The 20,110-nt window shown below is 42.9% G+C and overlaps 2 protein-coding genes across 2 annotated transcripts; one reads left to right on the top strand and one right to left on the bottom strand.

Moving 5' to 3' along the window:
- Positions 1 to 508: 508 nt before the first annotated feature.
- LOC120529057 (tripartite motif-containing protein 16-like) lies at positions 509 to 19,672 on the top strand. The gene is made up of 5 exons (XM_039753117.1): positions 509 to 1,084; positions 10,548 to 10,637; positions 12,982 to 13,215; positions 16,537 to 16,573; positions 19,024 to 19,672. Exons 1-5 carry the CDS (start codon positions 509 to 511, stop codon positions 19,563 to 19,565), a joined length of 1,479 nt encoding a protein of 492 aa, XP_039609051.1. The 3' UTR covers positions 19,566 to 19,672.
- Positions 3,728 to 5,033, bottom strand: LOC120528514. Its single transcript, XM_039752692.1, has 3 exons — positions 4,701 to 5,033; positions 4,314 to 4,596; positions 3,728 to 4,185 (listed from the first exon to the last, which is right to left on the bottom strand). Exons 1-3 carry the CDS (start codon positions 4,970 to 4,972, stop codon positions 4,108 to 4,110), a joined length of 633 nt encoding a protein of 210 aa, XP_039608626.1. The 5' UTR covers positions 4,973 to 5,033; the 3' UTR covers positions 3,728 to 4,107.
- Positions 19,673 to 20,110: the final 438 nt, after the last annotated feature.

Genomic DNA, 20,110 nt, shown 5'->3' on the forward strand with positions numbered 1-20,110 from the left:
TAGAATTGACTTAAAATACTGTTTATGGTTTACAAAGCCTTAAATCAGTGGTTCTCAAACTGTGGGGTGCGCCCCTCTGAAGTAACAAAAAAGGGGGCGCGAATGTTGCCATATGTGGCACAATTTCGCTATTCATAGGAAGACTTGTAGCGGTGTATCGGCAGCAAAAAATATAGGAATAAATTTTATTAGGGTTTCAAATTAGGGGGCACGATTAAAACTGTTATGAAAACTCAGGTCGCAAATACTTAAAGGTTGAGAAACGCTGACTTAAATCATCTCACCTTGTCCTATATTTCAGAATGCATCTCACCTCACACTCCAAACCGTAACCTTAGATCTTCAAATGAGTGCCTGCTTATAATTCAAAAAGCTAAACTTAGTGGTGAGGCGGCCTTCTGCTGTTATGCACCTCAAATCTGGAATAGCTTATTTTAAAAAATGGATAAAAACCCTCATCCTTGTTTGTCTGACTGATTCTCTCTGCCTGCCTCTCCTCAGACTGATGATGGCTGAAGCCCAGCTGTTTGTGTCACAGGACGAGTTCACCTGCCTGGTGTGTCTGGACACCCTGACTGACCCTGTTGCCATCCCCTGTGGTCACACTTTCTGTCTGAAGTGCCTCACTGACTGCTGGGATCAAAGCCAACTGTTCAGCTGTCCTCGGTGCAGAGAGAACTTCACCATGAGGCCTACATTGCGAAGAAACACTCTGCTGAATGAAATCTTCAAGAAATTCAAGAAGACGGCACTCAGTCCTCCATCTCAGAATTTTGCTGGCCCTGGAGATGTGGAGTGTGACTTCTGTACTGAGAAGAAGTTGAGAGCAGTGAAGTCGTGTCTGACCTGCCCGGCCTCCTACTGTCAGACTCACCTGCAACTTCACTTTCAGATAGCAGCCTGGAAGGACCACAAGCTGGTTGATCCTGATGGAAATCTAAAGGAGAAACTCTGTGAGAAACATCAGAAAAGTCTGGAAATATTCTGTGAAACTGATGACATGTGTATCTGCGTGAAGTGTGGAGTGGCTGAACATAGCGGTCATAAAATGGTCAAGCTGGAGGTGGAAAGAGAAGATAAACAGGTGAGTGGAATTTAGTTTTCAGTAGAGAGAAACTAAATAACAGGAGTTAAGGGTTTTGTGAATTCAGTGTAGCAGAAGAATCTATTCAGCCATCTTATAAAGCTGATTTTCCACGCACAGTACTGAGCAGGAGCCTCTCCTGTTTATCCACGGACAGTCGAGTGAGGCAAGTGAGCTCATCACACAGAGCTGAGGTTCTTTGCACTCTAATCAGGACAAACTACACAGCCTGCTGACCAGAACGGCCCCTGGCAGAGGTGTGAATGGCACGTGGGCTACTTATAGAAATATCTGACTTTCCAGCCCTCATGCGGTGTCCTTAAGAAGATGATGCAGCCGTTGGTTGGTGTAAGTGTAGTTAGTAACCATGCAGTGTCCTCAAAAACGTAATTTAGCACCCTGAGCTTTCACCACAGGAATGGAGAGAGTCTGTAGTGCGGTGACATGGAGGGTAAGTGTGTTTAGCTGCACATTTGACTTTTAATTTGAGTTTGCTCATCTCAGGCCTTTTAAGAGACACGTTCTTGTCACATGTCAACCAATCGATACTGAACTACAGAACCAAGTCTAAGATTCTTACAGTAACTTCAGCTGAGAATTTTCAATGTTGTATTACTGTATTTATATTCTCCTTTGAATTTAAAGGAACTTCCCTCTAATGTATGATTGTGAGGTGAACTCTGACCTTTAACAATGTGATTAAACCCCACCAAGTCCAGCGGTGTGTCATTAACTTGTGAAGGAGTTCATTTGAACATCTGTGCTGGGGGTGTCCAGCTCCAGTCCTGGAGGGCTACAGTGGCTGCAGGTCTTCATTCTCACTCTTTTCTAAATTAGTGACCAGTTGTTGCTACTAATTAACTTGTTTTGTGACTTGCTATTTAAGACTCGGACCCCTCAATTGTTTAATTCTTTCTGTGATTAGCATCAAAATAATAATGGGATACAAAATGAGTCAACACAAGACCAGCAACCTGAATCCATCATATAATATCTGACAATGAAGAAAGGTGAAGGTCTCAGTAATGTTGATCTGCTCAGGTCCACAGAACATTTGGGCTTTTAGAAGAAAGAAAATCAACAGTTTTGGAAACGTCTGCTGTGGCAGAATGAGAGCAGCAACAAGCCACAGAATTAAATAACAAGTTTAATTAATTAGAAGAATTGGCTTCTAATTACAGTAAGAAACTAATTGGAGTTTGAGGCTCTTACTTAGCCTCGCATCTCATTCTTGTTGGCTGATATGTAAGAAAAAATATGAAGATATTTAGAGGATTGAGTCTTAAAAAGTAAGTCAACTAAAATGAGTGGAAAAGAAGTCAACAAACAGCAGAAATTGGTCACTGAGTAAGAAAGAGTCAGAACGGAAAAGCAGCAGCCACTGCAGATCTCCAGGATCGGAGCTGAACACTCGTAATCTCTGCCAACATTAAACTGACCCATCAGGAGCACACAATGAGAATGTTTAGTGTGGTCAGATAAAAATCAGGTAAGTTCAGTCAGGTGTAATGACCTTGTGGCTCAGGAGGATTGGTACAAAGGTAACTGACTGTGTTTTAATATCTAATACGAGCCTCAAATGATGAGAATTCACTGACATTCTGAGAAGACATATTCACTTCACTACACGACCACATTCTTTACTGACGTTTTCTGATTTATGAAGCAAAATAAAACCTTTTGGTGTGCCTTCAAATAAAGGAATAATGTCAGATTGGCTAAGCCAGGTCTCAGTAAGTGGATATGAAGGTAACTGTGTCCTCGGTAGAACGTCGATAATTAAAACAACTTTACTTAAAGGTGAGCAAAAGTTTAGAAAATAACACCTTAAACAGCACTGACGTGTATGAGCTGCTCTCGTATCTTTTAGTTTTATAAGAATCAGTTCACTTACAGTTTTTACGATTGCTTAGGCACGATTTTAAAAACAAGGCTCATTTTGTCAAAACCCTACACACAAGTCACACATCTACACACACAAGTAGCAGAATATCTTAGATCTTTTGCAAAATGAAACACTTAATTCAAAACTGTACAATAATTTACCAAAAGCCCATTTTGGTACCCTATGGCGCACACATGCTTCGTACAGTCGGATTCTGTTTGAACCAACTACACACTGCTGTGCTCCATCTGAAACACTTGTAACATTTCGACCTTTCTAATGATACAGTCCTGGTTTGATTTTTTCTCTCTTTTTTGAGATATTGATAAAGAACATGAATATATTGACCAAACACAACACACGAGACAAGTACTGCACGTTGATGAACATATTTATTTCTTTTCATGTACTCAAGTCAGTCAATACTGAACATTTGAACGAAACATTCCTACGTAACAAAACGTTTTTCCAGTTTCCATATGGTATTACTGAACATACCATTGTACTGTAAGCTTACAAATTACTGTAACAAATTACATATCCAGTTCAGTACAGAATAAAAATAAAACATCTCTCCGCCTAGCTGGATCTGGCCACAGGGCCTCGTCAACATCACAGGCTATATGTTCATTTGCAAGGCAACGTGGAAAGAATCTTTTGGAGTGACGGATCCACCCTTGTATGGATGCTGCTTCAGTTTGATCACATGCTTCCTCCATAGCTTGAATGAGGGCCATCTGCACATAGGGCCGGAGATCATAAAGCTTCCACCGCCATGCTGAAAAGAACTCTTCGATGGGGTTTAGGAAGGGCGAGTATGGTGGAAGGTAGTGAACTGTAAATTGTGGGTGTTGATGAAACCAGTTTTGGACCTGGGCGGAACGATGGAAAGCCACATTGTCCGAGATGGCAATGTATTGCATCAGGTCCCTTTGGTTTGCTGCTGCGATAATATTGTGTAATCGGTCTAAAAATGTAAGACTGAGGTCAGTGTTGTAAGGACCCAAGTTGGCATGGCGGTGGAGGACCCCATTCTGTGTAATGGCAGCACAAAGGGTAATGTTACCCCCACGTTGCCCTGGTACATTGACAATAGCCCTGTGGCCAAGGATGTTTCTTCCCCTTCTTCTCATTGTTGTCAGGTTACTGTAAATTCAGCTTCATCAACGTATATAAACTCATGCGGGACTTCTTCCGCATCCATTCGCAAAACTCTCTGAAATACAGCGAAATACCACATTGCGTTATCAACATACTGTAGGTCTGCTATACAGTAAAATTACACGTACTGTAAAAAGGTTATGTGTGCAGTACACAATACTACAGTCAGTGAACAAAACATACCGCCACATAGTCACGCCGCAGGACTTTCACCCTGTCTGAATTTCTTTCAGATGGCACTTTATACAATTGTTTCATCACAACTTGATGTTTTTTAAGGATACGGCCTGTTGGTGACAGAGAGACCTGTAGGACATTACTGAAAATTTGGTGATCATTGACAATATGGGCTTGAATTTCTCGAAGTCTGATTGCATTATTGGCCAAAACGAGGTTTATGATCTCTCTTTCTTGCTCCTGTGTGAATATACGGCGCCTCCCTCCTTGGTGTTCTCGACGTTCAATCCTATGCATGTAGCTTAGTGTAAAATGAAACATGAATACATAGCAAAACGGTTGATATGGTACATGCAGTAAGCTATGGATATTCTGTTGACAGATGTTTCTCACCTGTGCTCTTGACGAAATGTCCCAACTATTGATGCCACTGTGTTCCTGCTTAGGTTAGGCTGTACTCTCAGTCCAGCCTCCCTCAGTGTTAGTCTGTGGTTTATTACATGGTCCACAATTGTAGCATGAATTTCGTTACACAGATTTGGTTGTCTTCTTCTTTGTGCATGTCCTACCCCTCCTCTAGGTCTTCCTCTCCCTCTTCCTCCACCTTGTTCTCTCCGGATTCCCCCTCTCATCCGTACTCTTCCTCTTCTTCCGACACTGTCCATTTTTGTTGAAGACAGGTGAACTTGCCTGTTGCCTTTTTATAGTGCTTAAACACCTGATTGGTGTGTCTACAATTAAACAAACAAGTGTTTGCACACCTGATGATTGTGTTGAACCAATTGGTTGGTCGGTGCGGTAATTTGACAGTCAGTGCTTTGGTATTGCAAGGAAGTGACTTCATGATAGACTTTTGTGTGTAATGTATGTTAAGTGTGTTTAGTGTTTTGCAAAAAGTGTGAAGCTGAAAATGTGCTTACAGTTGTGCAAATCTAGGCCGGTGTTTTGCTCCTTGAGTATGAGGATCTGTTAATTGTGAGAAAGTTTTCATTTTAGTGTCTAAGCAATTGAAAAAAACTGTAATCAGGGTCACCGATGGAGAGTCCAATTGAAAGTCTTGGTTTATTTATGTTGTCTATTTTTTGACTTTCACTTGATTTGGATTTTGTTACATAAGTCAATTCCTGAGATGTCCTGAAGGGGGACGTCCACTTGTAGTTCAGACTGACGTTTCTTTGCTGTTTGTTTAAGCTGCTGATGCCAGGCCTTCTTTGACTGGCTCTTAACCTCAGCTCAGTGTCAGCTCTCCTCACTGGGACTCTCCTTGACGTGTAGTTTGTGGTCTCATCTGATCAGGCTGATCAATCACACAAATGACACCCACATACGTCTCAGTACGACACTCTTTTATTACTTAGTGAGTGAACAAAGAACCAAAGCTCACCCCCAGTGACCTTCACGGACAAAACTTTGCACCAGCTAACACGAAAAAGCCTGGACTTGTGTGCACCCGAGAAACGTACAGGTCGAGATATCCACTCCTTCCTATAAATAGTTTTTGGAGGTCAGAGACCTTCTGCCGTCTGTCTAAATGAACTTCTGGCCCTTTACAGATCGCTGATCGCCTCTGGTGTGGCCGTAACAAAGGTGGCAGTGAGACCTGAGAACTACTGACGGTAACCTGGTACACATTGGTAAAGTCAGCCAATGAATTCTGGGTACTGGCGTTACTAGAAATGAAAGTAATAACCTGAGTTAAGGAGCTGGTGTACAGGTCTCTTAATAAATTAGTAGGAAGAAAACTAAAGTGGACTTGTATCAGTTTAGAGCAGTGACTCACACACACACAGACACACACACACAGACACACACACACAGACACACACCCCCACACCCACACACACACACACACACACACCCACCCGTACACACACACCCACACGTACACACACCCCCACACACACACACACACCCACACGCACACACACGTACACACAGACACATGCAGAGGAGCTATAAAAACACTCCAACAATCTGAACCAATCCACACTGCCATGACAGTACAGGCTCTGAAAACTTGATAAGCAGCTGAGAACTCGCTCTCATGTTTAACCCACAGACCCATTTCTCTCTGATTCACCCGTCTGCTCCACAGTTTTAAATTACAAATCCAACAATTCAGACATCGTAAATAAAGAGCACACGGCAGACAGTTTTTTCTGATTGCTTAAGCACATTTTTTGTAACCATCGGCTATTTTTGCAGAACTCTACACACAAATAAGAAAACCTTTCACCCAATTATCAAACCATTGTAGTTCTCTTGCAAAAGCAAACACAGCTAGATTAACTCTTCACACCGTCGTAAAAATGGTGTTTTCGTATCAAACCGTACACACAAGCCATCATCTACTGCACACAATGCGCCAACTGCACACTGATGGTACGAATACAAAACACATCTGGCTTTTGCTTTCTCTGTGTACAGATGTCAATTTGAGGTCACACTTTTGTCATAGTGTCATGTAAACATACAAGGATCCAAACTTCAAGTATTGGTGTTTATTCACACTCATCAAAACCAAGACAAAGTCAGAACACAAAATAGTAATTTCACACAAAAAAAAGGAAAAAAAAATAGACAATCAGCCTACACCATGTCGTCTTTCTGGGCCCGGCCACAAAATTTCGTCCACATCGCATGCGATATCCTCTAGTCCAAAATATCTCCTTGAATGGCGTATCCAGGCCTGACATGATGCCTGGTCAATATCTCCACATGCCTCCTCCATTGCCTGTTAAAGGGCTACCTGTTGATGAGGATGACGGTCGTACACTTTGCAGCGCCAGGCAGAGAAGAACTCCTCGATGGGATTTAAGAATGGAGAGTATGGAGGGAGGTTGAGTGCCATGAAGGATGGGTGGTCTGTAAACCAGTTGCGGACCAAACCAGCCCTATGGAAACTAACACTGTCCCATATGATGACATATCGGGTATGCTCTGGTCTCTGAACAGTGAGCATGTCATGTAAGGTGTTCAGGAATGCAATAATGTGTGCAGTGTTGTATGGGCCTATGGTTGCATGATGGTGAACAACACCATTTTGGCTTATAGCTGCACACATGGTTATGTTACCACCACGTTGTCCTGGGACATTGATGATGGTGCGGTGTCCAATAATGTTCCTGCCACGTCTCCTGGTTTTACTGAGGTTAAAACCGGCCTCATCTACAGAAAGTAGCTCATGTCCCATGGCATCTGCTTCTAGTTCCATCACTCTCTGGACAAGACAAGACAAATGTAACACATCAGGCCCATGCACAGCACTACAGTATCCATCCATCCATCTTCTAACCCGCTGAATCCAAATACAGGGTCACGGGGGTCTAATGGAGCCAATCCCAGCCAACACAGGGCAGGAACCAATCCTGGGCAGGGTGCCAACCCACCGCAACACACACACACCAAGCACACACTAGGGCCAATTGAGAATCGCCAATCCACCTAACCTGCATGTCTTTGGATTGTGGGAGGAAACCCACGCAGACACGGGGAGAACATGCAAACTCCACGCAGAGAGGACCTGAGAAGCGAACCCGGCTCTCCTAACAGCGAGGCAGCAGCGCTACCACTGCACCACCGTGCCGCCTGCCCGCCCGCCCGCACTACAGTATGCACTTCCAAATTCAGAACCAGTGACACTATAGCTTACCTGCACATAGTCATATCGCAGTTGCTTTACACGTTCTGTGTGTCTCTCGAAAGGAACTCTGTAAATGTGCTTCATTCTTATTCTGTGGCGCCCAAGTACACGACTTAGTGCAGAAATGCTTGCACTGTGTATATTTTGAAAGATGGTGTCATTATCAGTTATGCGCTGCTGTCTTATTGCATTATTGGCAATCACCATGTTCACTATATGGGTCTCTTGCTCTGCCTCTGCCCCCAACATCTGGACCTCTAGCAATTCTGTAAAGTAACAATTTCAGTATTTTTGCATGTATGGTACTGTTGTGTTTCTCATTAGAGTATGGCGGTGCTACAAAGTACTTACCGACTCTCCTTTCGAAATGTCCTAATTATGCTTGCCACAGTGTAGCGGCTCAATTTAGGCTGAACCCGTTGGCCAGCTTCCCTCAGGGTCATCCCATGGTTGATGACATGGTCCACTATTGTAGCTCTGATGTCATCAGTTATTCTATTTCTTACTCTTCTTACCCTTCCTCTTTCCCCTCCTCGTCCTCTTCTTGCTCCTCCTTGTCCTCTTCCTCTTAACTTCCTCTAACCCTCTCGCTTCTTGACCTCCACGTCCTCTCCCTCGGCCTCCTTGGCCTCCTCTGATTCTCACTGTTCTCACTCTTACTGCTCCTTCCATTGTACTCCACATAGACAGCTTACCTGTTATCTGTGGCTTATTTACGGTGCTTAGGCTGATTGCAAAGTGAACTCATTATCTAAAACAGATGTGAGCACATGTGAGTGTGCCAGGCAGTTGGCAAAATAGTATTAATGACAGCCAGCCATACATGTGTAGAATTGCTAGGAGTGTGTTGGAAATTTGGTAATTGAGTGTAAGCAGTGAGTTGTGTTTAAAGTTCTGCAAAGTGTGTGTTACAAAATTGCAGTGTTTGTGCTTTTAGTTTGGCAAACTCAGTGAGTGGCTTTGCTACAAGTATTAATAGTTTTAGAAATTGTGTTATAGGAATCACAGTTAGAAAAAACTGGAAGTTTATTTGCAGACATTTCAGTCACACAGCACTTTTTCTACACAGTCCCCCATTTCAGGGCACCATAATGTTGGGGACACTTAGCGTCACAGGTGTTTGTGATTTCTCAGGTGGGCTTCATGGCTTCATAAGACCCCTCGGCTTTTGGCTCGGCTGATCTTGTTCAACACAATGACAGGAGCTGTGACAGTGACAGCCACAGAAGCCATTATGAGGCTGGCTTGTCTGACTCCTCTTCTACAATCTGGCTGTGGTCCTACAATGAGCTGATGGTCAGATGTTGTTGTTTCTCATTTTTGTTCTTTAGTTTCTATTTTGTTTTGATGTATTTACACAAATCTGTGTCCTCATATGTGGCAGTTCTGTATTTACTGAGTGGTCTCATTTATTCTTGCATTATTCTGCCTCGTAGTTTGTACTGTTGTGTTGTGTTTCTGAGGAGGCCATGATGGATTGGCCATCTAGCTCTGTGAAGAGGATTACTTGTGTTTGACGCTCACTGCACGCCCAGCCCACCTACAGGGGGGTCTCTCTCTGAGTTGACCTTCCAAGATTTCTTCCATTTTCTTTCCCTACAAGGTTTATTTGGCAGTTTTTTCTTGTGTTCTTAGGGAATCTGGAGTAGGGGGCTCTCAAAAACAGGGCCTGTTAAAGCCCATTGAGACTCTCCTTGGGTGATTTTTGAACATACAAGAAAAATAAAATTGTTCTCTGTAGTGTGAGGTGCGGAGAGTGAAGATTAAAGCAGGCAGGCCTGTTCCTTGTGCTGCTCCAGTGTTGCTCACTCAGTCCTCGAGTCTCCCTGACAGGTAGTCCATCATCAGGACACCACAGGCTCACCCACCTGCAGATCTCTGAGCTGACCCCTTAACAGGGATGGCTGGGTGGTCTTGAAGGCTCTGGAGAAACCAAAAAACATAAACTTAATAAACAGTTTATTTAAAAATCTAATTCTCAGTCATCTAAACAAAACACCTGAGATGAGTAACATATAAAAATATCATTTTGAGTTTTCAAATTCCTTTAAGTTGCCTTCTTCCTGAATTCAACAGAATCGTTTGTGCATTTTGTGTATCTTACTTGACTCCAGAAAATGACAATGGCAGACAACGTCCTCACATGTCCGACTCAGGATATCAAGTGGCCTTGTAGACCCTCTAATTACTGACATGATATACAGATAAGTCCTCCTGGCCTTTCAGCAGTTTCTTTACTGACACACTCCAGTTTTTATTATTTTTGGTGTTGTATGAACTTCACATTTCCCAGTTTGTCGATGTGATGTCTTCTAAATGTCAAGAACTAACTCACACACCAGTATGCCTTTAAACTGTCTTCTGTATTTGATGTGCTCTTCAAGCCCAAACTCAATCTTGAGTCAATTAAATTTAACCTTTCTTTTAATCTTTATTATCATTCCTGTTTGTTAAATTAAATCTAAGTCGTGTCATGAAATGTCAAACAAATGTGTTGTGAGAATATCAGGAGTCAGAAAGAGAAGAAGAAATCACAAAGTGAACGTGAAATTCTGATCTGACCACGCGTGTCCTCTTGTGTGTCCAAACAGAAACAGCTGGAGGTGACACTGAGTGACATCAAGAGGAGACTTGAGGAGAGAGAGAAGACACTGAAGGAGACGAGGAGGGCGATGGACGAGATGAAGGTGAGTGGAATAGGAAGGTAGCACTTCATATCAAAGAGAGAGAAATAAATGAGGACTTGAAGAGCAACAGAGGTTCACTGGTGATGATGAGTAGGGACACGAGAAGGGAGAGTTAGAGAAGACGTTGTGTGGTGTCCTTCATGGCCTTTCACTGTTGACAGAATCCCAGGTGTTATTCAGTGGAGATTCAGACAGCATTGTCCTAAAGTTCTCTGATATTCCATGAACTGCTTAAAGAGGACTTTACTCCACTAACAGAAACTCACACTGAAGGTCGACGCTGATGTTCAGAATTAGATCAGCGGGCACAACGTCCATTAATAGTCTTTTTTATTTTTATTTTGTTGTGGCACCCTGCCCAGGGTTTGTTCCTGCCTTGCGTTTGTGTTGGCTGGGATTGGCTCCATCAGACCCTCGTGACCCTGTGTTAGGATGTAGCAGGTTGGAGAATGAATGGATGGATGGATGCAAGAAAATGACATTGCAAAAAATCTGTTTGAACTTGTATAAGAAATAACTTTCAAAGTCAAATAACAAAAAAAGAAAAAAAAAATTAAAAATAAATCAGAAAAACAGAAAAAAAAGATAAAAACTACAAAACAGAATTCAACCAGCAACCAAAAGAAAGAGAGGAGAGCTGAGAGCAAACATAAATAATAATAAATAAATAAAGTAAAAAGGCAGAATACCCTTTTCCTCTGATATGAAGGCTTATTCTAAAGTTTTATTAACGACATCTTGGCATATTTTACAAAAGTGAGAATTTCCTTTTTGTCCAATTTCAAATAGTGACCCAGTGACTTGAAGTTCAGCAGGACAAGTCTACGAGCTCACAACGTGGTCAAGGCAGTTACAGTTAATGTGTCCTCCTCCACTTTAAGACCCTCTGGTAGCCCCCCAAACGCGGCTGTTAATGAGTTAGGAGTGATTGTGACCCCAAGGCTGTCTGATAAAACATTCAAACACTTTGGCCCAAAATGATGTTACTTTGGTGCCCCCCTAAAACATGTGGGCCAGTGAGGCTGGAGCTCGATTGCCACGCTTGCAGGTTGGATCGTACCCTGGATACATTTTGGACAATTTTAAACGAGATATACGTGACTGATTAAAAATTTGAAGTTGAATAATTGAATGCTCTGTGCATATGGAGCTGGAGTGTATTCTATGCATGGCTGCCTTCCACTCCTTTTCTGAGATATTAATTCAAAGGTCCTTTTCCAACCACATCCTGAAGGGGAGATTCTTTGAGATGTTTGTATGTATGGTTGAGATGCTGTCTTCTGCTCAGTGTCAGCTCTCTTTTCTGAGATTCTCCTTGACGTGTAGTTTTTGGTCTCCTGGAATAGAAATGGGACGGAGTTTAGGAAAATTGGGGAGATTTGTCTTAAAAAAAATTCTAATTTGACAGTGGAAAAATTGTGCTGCTGGTACTTTGGATCTTTTGAACGATATCTACCTATATGCTAAATGCAGCCGGTCCAGACCACTGGGGTGTGTGTTTAGTTCAAAGAAAGTAGATGGGGACAATGTGTCACTCAACACAGTGTAGTCCAATCCAGACACAGGTGACAGTTGACTTATGGGTTTATGATTCTTTGCTCATCTGCTTTTGTTGTTTCCTCCTAGAACTGCTTCACGTCATTTTTTGTCGATTTATTTACAGTGTATTAATGTTGATTTTGTGGAGTATGCACATTATTCTTTGTATGTGATCCTGTCTATAAGCTGCCAGTATTACGTTCCATTTGGTTTGTGGGTGGCTCACCAAGAGGCAGGGCCACCTGCCAATCGCTGCCCTTCCACCCTATAAATCCGGAGGGTCTCCCACAGTTCCTGGCGCTTCATTATGTTTACGCTCTGTGAGTTTGGTGAGTTCTTGTGTTCTTTTGGCTGTGCCTTGTGTTTTTGTGATTTTTCTCTTTAATCAATTTAGTCTTCTCTGTTTTATCGAGACTGGTGTGTGGCTTAGGCAGACCTTCTGACCACTATGTCACTACTGCTCTTCAGCTTTGCACCTAGGTCTTGAAATTTGACCTGCAGCACTGGTAGTCTGATCCTACCTCTTATAATTGTTCACTGAGAGCTGGACATCATTGACAAGGACAACTGGATCTTTTCTTCCCTGCTATGGCAAGAAGCCTATCCACCAATCCAGGGAGGTTTTCCACATCCAAATATTTGAGAGGTGGTCTCCAACTGTCCTTCCTTCAACGACTAAAGTACCACCAATCACTGCAACCAATTCAAACTGTCCTTCAAAGTATCAAAAAACCAACAACTGGTTCTTGTGATTGGTTATTCTTATTGGGTGACTAAATTCTAAATCTTTATCCTATTTATTCAGATTTATGTGGAAAGAGATGTGGAAGAAAACGAAAAGAGCTTCACTGATCTGATACGGGGCACTGAGGAAGCCGATAGGAAACTCACTGAGAGGATCAGAGAACAAGAAAAGAGAGAAATGGAGAAGGCTGAAAGAGTCATGGAGCAACTGGAGAAGGAGATTGAGGAGCTGAGGAGGAGAGAAGCTGAGCTAAAGGAGCTTTCAGAGACCAAGGACCATCTCCACTTCCTGCAGGTGAGAGCGACACTTCATAGGGAGTCTGATCAGACGGGGGTGTGTGGGATCGGAGAACATTTAGAGAGAAATTGAAAAGATCTGAGGAGTACAGCACGGCAAGAACAAGCCATTCAGCCCAACAGACATCATCTTGACATATTTCCTTAACATTTCCAATATTCTGTTTTCAAAAATCTTAGCTACTACCTTCATGTTCATGACAGGCAAACGAATACAGATTTTTGTGTGAAATGAAATGTAAAAGATGACATCTAAGAAAGGATGGTGCCAAATCTTCTGCCAGGCCATCTTCTGATGTCTCCATCCTTAAACTGATTAGATTCAAATCCTTCAGCATTTCCTCACAGCTCAGACCCCACAGTCCAGTCTCGTGTCTTGTTCTGCTCATGTGCTTTTCTCTCACACTGCACACAATAGTCCTGATGTCGACTGTGTTTTACAGACGTTAGGGAGATTCTCGTCTTGATTTATCATCCACACATTGTAGGTGCTATATAACTCAGCTTGCCGTAGCTTTCTCTCCTTTGTGTAGTTGATGATGGTGATGAAGACACAAAAGGCTCTCAAGATTTACTCACAAGTCTCACTTTAGACCTGAAGACCTTCAAATGTATAATCATACTGAAGTGCTTTCTCCCAGCAAGTGTTAGTCTTTACATTTCATTTAGTTAAGTTTGTCTCAAAACAGTTATAATCCCAAGTCCTTGGTTTGTGTGCCAAGTCAATTCTGGACCCACCTGCCCCCTCAATCTTTTTATCTTGACTCGCATCCCATGGAGTCCAACGTGAAAAGCTCATTGATAGTTAAGGTTGATAACCTCTGATGCTCCACTACACTCCACCAAAGATTCTCTCATAAATAAGCAACAAGTCAATGACAGGCGTTCTCACCATCTAAACCCACGCTGACTGCCCACCACACTGATCCTTAATTCAGAAGAGTCCCCTCTTATCAGCATTACTTACTTTTTAATGTCTCCTTTCTGAAATCTCGTACCCTCTTCTCTCCTGATGCAGACTTTCTCATCTCGCTGTGTCCTTCCTGCTGATGGAGATTCGCCGAGCTTAACTGTCACTGCTGATTTCTCATCTGAGGACCTGCTAAAGGAGCTGTCAGGTCTGAAGAAGAGTCTGGAGAAGATCAGCCAGTGGGACATCATGACAAGGACTCCATCAGGTACAGCGTTTGGTGACATTGTGTTTGTTATTGAAGTCCATGAGGAGGACCAGAGTGACAATAAGAGGACACTGAAGAAAGCCTGCTTCTTAACATTAATCTGTCATCCTTTGTAGTTAAGGATATTTTATTATGTAGTGCCTTTCACAGTCATTAGCTGAGTGACCACAGACTCTCACAATAAACTGCTGCTTTTAATCAGATGTTTCGGAATTATATATTGAAATGTTATACTCCTTAAATATACATTTTAACATAAGTATATCAATTCTTTTTTCATTTGACATTGGAATTCTTTTTATTTCCTTTGCTTTGCTCAACTTAAGATAAATGAACAGAAATGTATTTTAAAATGGCTAAGCCGGCTCGGTGCACAAATGAATTGTTTATTTGAGAACAGAGAAGACGTTAATGGAATCAAATTGAGCTCAGAGTCAGTGCTTTATAACATCAGAACATCTCAATCTGCTCCTGCTGTCTTCAGTGTCCATTACATTCTGCTGGATGGAGTCCACGTTAAAAGTTCACGTTCATCCATCTTCAGCTGTGCTCCCCTTGGGCTCTCGTGTTTTATATGCCTGCTGTTGTTTGATCAGAAGTCATGTCTCCCACTGACATTTAAAAGGATTTTACAGACCAAAAGCATTTTATTTGATATATTTTGGTAGGGAAGATAAGCAAATTGGAGGACTACATCAGAAGTCCTCTGTCACAGATTCATAATGAACACCTGCTTCTGTTGGGATTTTATCCTGGTGTCTCAGATGAGGTGGAGCTTAATTAGCTGGCAAAGGAAGTGAGGTCACTGGCCTGTGAGCTCAATGAAGAGATGGCATTAGCAGGAGCAGCACCCTCTCGATTCAGGATGGAATTGATTTCCTCCTTGAGTCTTGAAGATGTCCCCAACTGTATGTGCTTGTCAGAACAAAATACAAGCCATGAATTCTAAGGGATCTTCTGTAGAACCTCCAGGATCAAACTGTGGTGAGGCAAAGATCATGGCAAGGGGATGAAGCCATTTGTAAAGCTTTGAGTGTTTCCAGCAGCACACATGTTTATGGTAGAGTGGCCAGGCAGAAGATACTCTCGAGCAAAAGACAAATGACAGCCTGAGAGCATCAATGGAAACATTCAATGATCTGATGAGACAAACATTAAACTCTTTAGACAGAAGACCATCAGGACGTCTGGAGAGGACCAGGCACTGCTCACCACCTGTCTAATGCCATCTCTACAGTGAAGATGGTAGTGACAGCATCATGCTATGGGGACACAGTGACAGGTCAGAACTGAGGGGAGGAGAAGTGCAGTCAAAATAAAGAGGACCTTAAAGAAAACCTGTGACCTCAGATTGGGCGATGGATGAACAGCCTGAAGACTACAGCCAAGACAACTCTGGAGTGGCTTTGTGAGAAGTCTGAGTGTCCCTGAGTGACAACACCGAGACCCCACAGAACGTGTGTGGACAGACCTGAAGACGGCAGTTCATAGACGCTTCACGTGAAATCTAACGGAGTTTGAGAGGATCTGCCAGGATGTATGGAATCAACTGACCAAATCCAGGTAGTGTAAAGATTGAAGTGACACTGAGTCATGAAGACCACCAAAGGGGCTTCCACAAAGACCTGAAATAAGCGTCTGAATATTTCTAGGAAGGAGACATTTCACTGTTGATTTGTAGTAAATTTGCAGACCTTACTGAAGACCTGCGCTCACTTTGTCATTATGGGTTACCATCCATCCATTATCCAACCCGCTATATCCTAACCACATGGTCACGGGGGTCTGCCGGAGTCAATCCCAGCCAACAGAAGGCGCAAGGCAGGAAACAAACCCCGGGCAGTGCCCCCGCCAGCCCACCGCAGCACGTTCATCCATTTAAAATGAAATCAACAACACGGTAAAGTGTGCAGAAAGTGAAGGGCTCTCAATACTCTCTGACTCCCCGTATATTTATTATTAATATGAATATTCAGTCTAATTCGCCAGCCCTTGTATATTTTATAAATGTTTTATCTCTGCATCTGTAATACGTGTTTAAGAACTAAACTAAAATCCCACAATGCCATCTTCACAGTTTCCATTGCTCTTCTCTTTTCTTTTTATTTTCAGCTCATGAAGCTCCAGTTTTTGTCCTGCAGCCTCCTGAACCTCAGAGCAGAGACGACTTTATAAAATGTGAGTTTGTGCTTTGACTGAATGGATCATCGCAATAAAAATCATTGAAGTTTTAAAAGAGCAGGACAGGCTTATGATATGAAAGTCTGAGAGGGGCTGAGAGTGATGGGGTTCCTGTGACTGGTGCATTATGGGATATGGAGACTCGTCATCCTCCATTCGTTATTCCACTGAGCAGACACTTTGCTTTGAGTTCTCGACTTCACAAATTTTAAACATTAAAACAAATGAAAATGGCAGAAGAAATTATTTGGGTTCTTAGAAGTTCAAAGACCCCACTGGACTGTGGTGACATCTCAAGCTGACTGACTCCTCTAATGAGTGTCACCGGGGTCTTCAGTCACTCAGTCAAGTCCTCACTCGGCTGTGTTGTGTCATTGTGTGCCTCACACTGAACGAGGACAAGAGAAGAGGAGGAGATGAAGAAGGTCACAGTCAAGGGTGGTCACGGTGAAGACTACAAGACCACCTTTAAAGAGCTTCATGTTCCTGTGAGCTCAGCTACTAATATTCACAAGATGTTTGAGGGTCCTGATGAGACCACCAGAGTGAAACTGACCTCAGATTAATCAGAAGAACAGTTTAAATGGAGGAGAAAAATCAAGAAAACATCAAGAGAGACTCAGGCGGACCTCCGAGAGCAAAGAACAACAGCGTCAAGTCACACCATCTGTTACTGTGTCAATGACAGTGGGCTCCATGGTGGAAGACCCCACCTCTGAAGGACACACACAGACTGGAGTTTTCTGAACTGCGTGTTAATCAGCCACAGTGCTGGAGAAGAACCTTTGGACTGAAGAAACAAAATGAGAGCTTTATGGTGAGTCACAGCAGCTCTGTGTCCACAGAAAACAAAGAGACGCCATTAATGGTCTGAGGTTGAAGTGCTGAATCTGTGAAGATCACAATGAAATCAGGAGATCATCAAAGTGTTTGGGAGCGAATGTCACAAAGGTGAGACCACCAAGAATGGGGGAAAAGAAGACATTGGAATGCTGTGAAGTGTCTGCTATGAGCCCTGAACTGAATCCAAGTCAACATCCATGGAAAGAGCTGAACGTCACAGCTGGGTGAAAAAGGCCATCAGACTTCAAGACGAGTGGGCTGGGTGGGCAGTGAGAGGAGTAGAAGTCTCATCCAGAGCCTCAGGACAGCCTTGATGGCAGTTATTACCTCCAAATAATGAGCGACAGAACATGAGGTGAGGGTCTGAATCACTTTGTGTGAGCCATCAAAATTTGATTTATTGTTTCAAATAATCTGTGAAGTCGAAATACAAAGAAAGAGTCTGCTGTGTGGAATAAGAATGGCGGGTGACGGTCACTGGGGTCAGTTTACACTTATTGGACTGAAAAGTGGGATTTGTGTTTAAAAAGTGGAAGGGGACCAAAACTACTGGGGGCAGGTCAGTGATAGAAACAGTAGAGAGACAGACGTGAAAAGGCGCTATATAATATAGAGATATTAAAGTCACTATATACTGTAAGAGATGGGAAAGAAATGATGTGATAGATGGACAGAGCAATGAGAAAGACAGAATATGACACAAAAATATGAAAGGCACTATATAAGAGAAAGATGAGAAGTGCACTAAAGTAATAAATAATAGGACAGACATTATAACACTGAGAGAGAAAATGACAAATAGGAAAAGGAGTTAAAGACAAATACAGTAGACAGACGTGAAAGGCACTAAAATAGGTAGATATACATGAAAGGCGCTATATAATAGATTATGGAGGAATGCAGTGTGGTGTGGTGGTGAAGACTTTGGACTTTAAGCCCCGAGGTTGTGGGTTCAAATCCCACTACTGACACCACTGGGTGACCTCAGCAAGTCACGTCACCTGTCTAGACTACAATTGGACAAAGAAAAGGAAACAATGGAATCTCAGATGATGGGAGTCACCTTGGATAAGAATGACAGTCAAATAATAATAAGAGATGACAGGAAACACACGAAAGAAAGAAAGAGAGAGACAATGACAGATGGGAAAGGCACTAGATGATAGATTGATTTAAAAAATAGCAAATGTATATTGGCAACTTCTATTGAAATAATGTATGTGTTTGAAGTATGGCAGTTGATTAATTTTAAATTAACTTTAAACTTACTTTGACAATAAAAAGTGTAAATTTTAATAAAGCTAACAGTCAGTATGGACAGTCCATTAGAACTTTGACCTCCACGGTGACCAAACATTCTGATGACTCAAACGACTTCCAAATGTTTGACTTGCCTGCCTTTCACTTCGTTGTCTTTTGCCGTCTTTTAGTGATTTTATTTTTAGTCCCCACAGATTCTGTCCAATCAGATGAGCTCTTTACTATTAGTGTCTCGTCAGCGCAGCTCCTGATTGGTTCTTGTTAATTGTCTGTGATGTGCTCCGCCCCCAGTCCCGTTTCACACTCCCAGATTTCCTCACTCGTTTTCTTTTCTCTCCTTTCAGACTTCTGTCCCCTCACACTGGACATCAACACGGCACACAAACGCCTTCGTCTATCTGAAGGGAACAAGAAGGTGACATGTGAGGTGACAAAAGCCGAATATCCTGATCATCCTGACAGATTTGACTGGTGGTGTCAAGTTCTGTGCAGAGAGGCTCTGACTGGGACTCGCTGTTACTGGGAGGTGGAGTGCAGTGGACACTTCATGACGATTGGAGTCGCATATAAAGGACTGGGCAGGAAAGGACAGGGCTGGGAGTGCGGCCTTGGAAACAACGACAAGTCCTGGAGTTTGCTGTGGTCTCATTCCCAGTACTCTGTGCGTCACAATAACAAGCAGACTGTAATCAGCGCCCCCTACAGCCCCAGAGTAGGTGTGTATCTGGACTGGCCTGCTGGCTCTCTGTCATTTTATAGCGTCTCACACACAATGACCCTCCTGCACAGGTTCAACACCTCCTTCACTGAGCCCCTCTGTCCAGGGTTTAGTGTTGATCCTCACTGCAGTGTAACAATCAGCCATCTGACACCATGTGACCACTGACCAGTACCTTCCACCGGTCACTTGATGTCCCCACAAGCTGAGGTCCTCTTTGTGTTTGTAGTTTGAGGTGACATTAAATTTACAGGATAGCACCTTTGTGATTAAATTTGTGGATGAGAATGTGTGACTGTCAGGGTCTCCATTTTTATTGGGTTTGAGTAGCCAATCAGGTGTGTGTCTCATAATGAGGGGCGGAGACACCCCAGACCTACAAATACCAGTCTTGCCAGCAGGGGTCACTGTTGATTCACAGTCACATGTCCTTCAGGCTGACACCCCAACAACTACTGAGGCCCCCAAGTGTCACTGAATGTCACTTGTTAAGTAGGACAGGCGTGTGGTCCTGCTGGATCAGCACAACTGAAAGGCTCAGTATGGAGAGCTCTTGAATAGTGACTATATGTAGGAGCAGAGAGTGACAGATGGGACTGGAGTGTTGTCCACTCACCAGACATGTTGTAACCCTCCATTGGTCACTCAAAGAGTCCTTCCCTTCAGAATGAATTCACTGTGAATGTCTGAAGATGAGGACTCACCGGTCAGTC

The sequence above is a fragment of the Polypterus senegalus genome, chromosome 4 (assembly GCF_016835505.1).
Source record: "Polypterus senegalus isolate Bchr_013 chromosome 4, ASM1683550v1, whole genome shotgun sequence".
In the NCBI taxonomy this organism is placed as follows: domain Eukaryota; kingdom Metazoa; phylum Chordata; class Cladistia; order Polypteriformes; family Polypteridae; genus Polypterus; species Polypterus senegalus.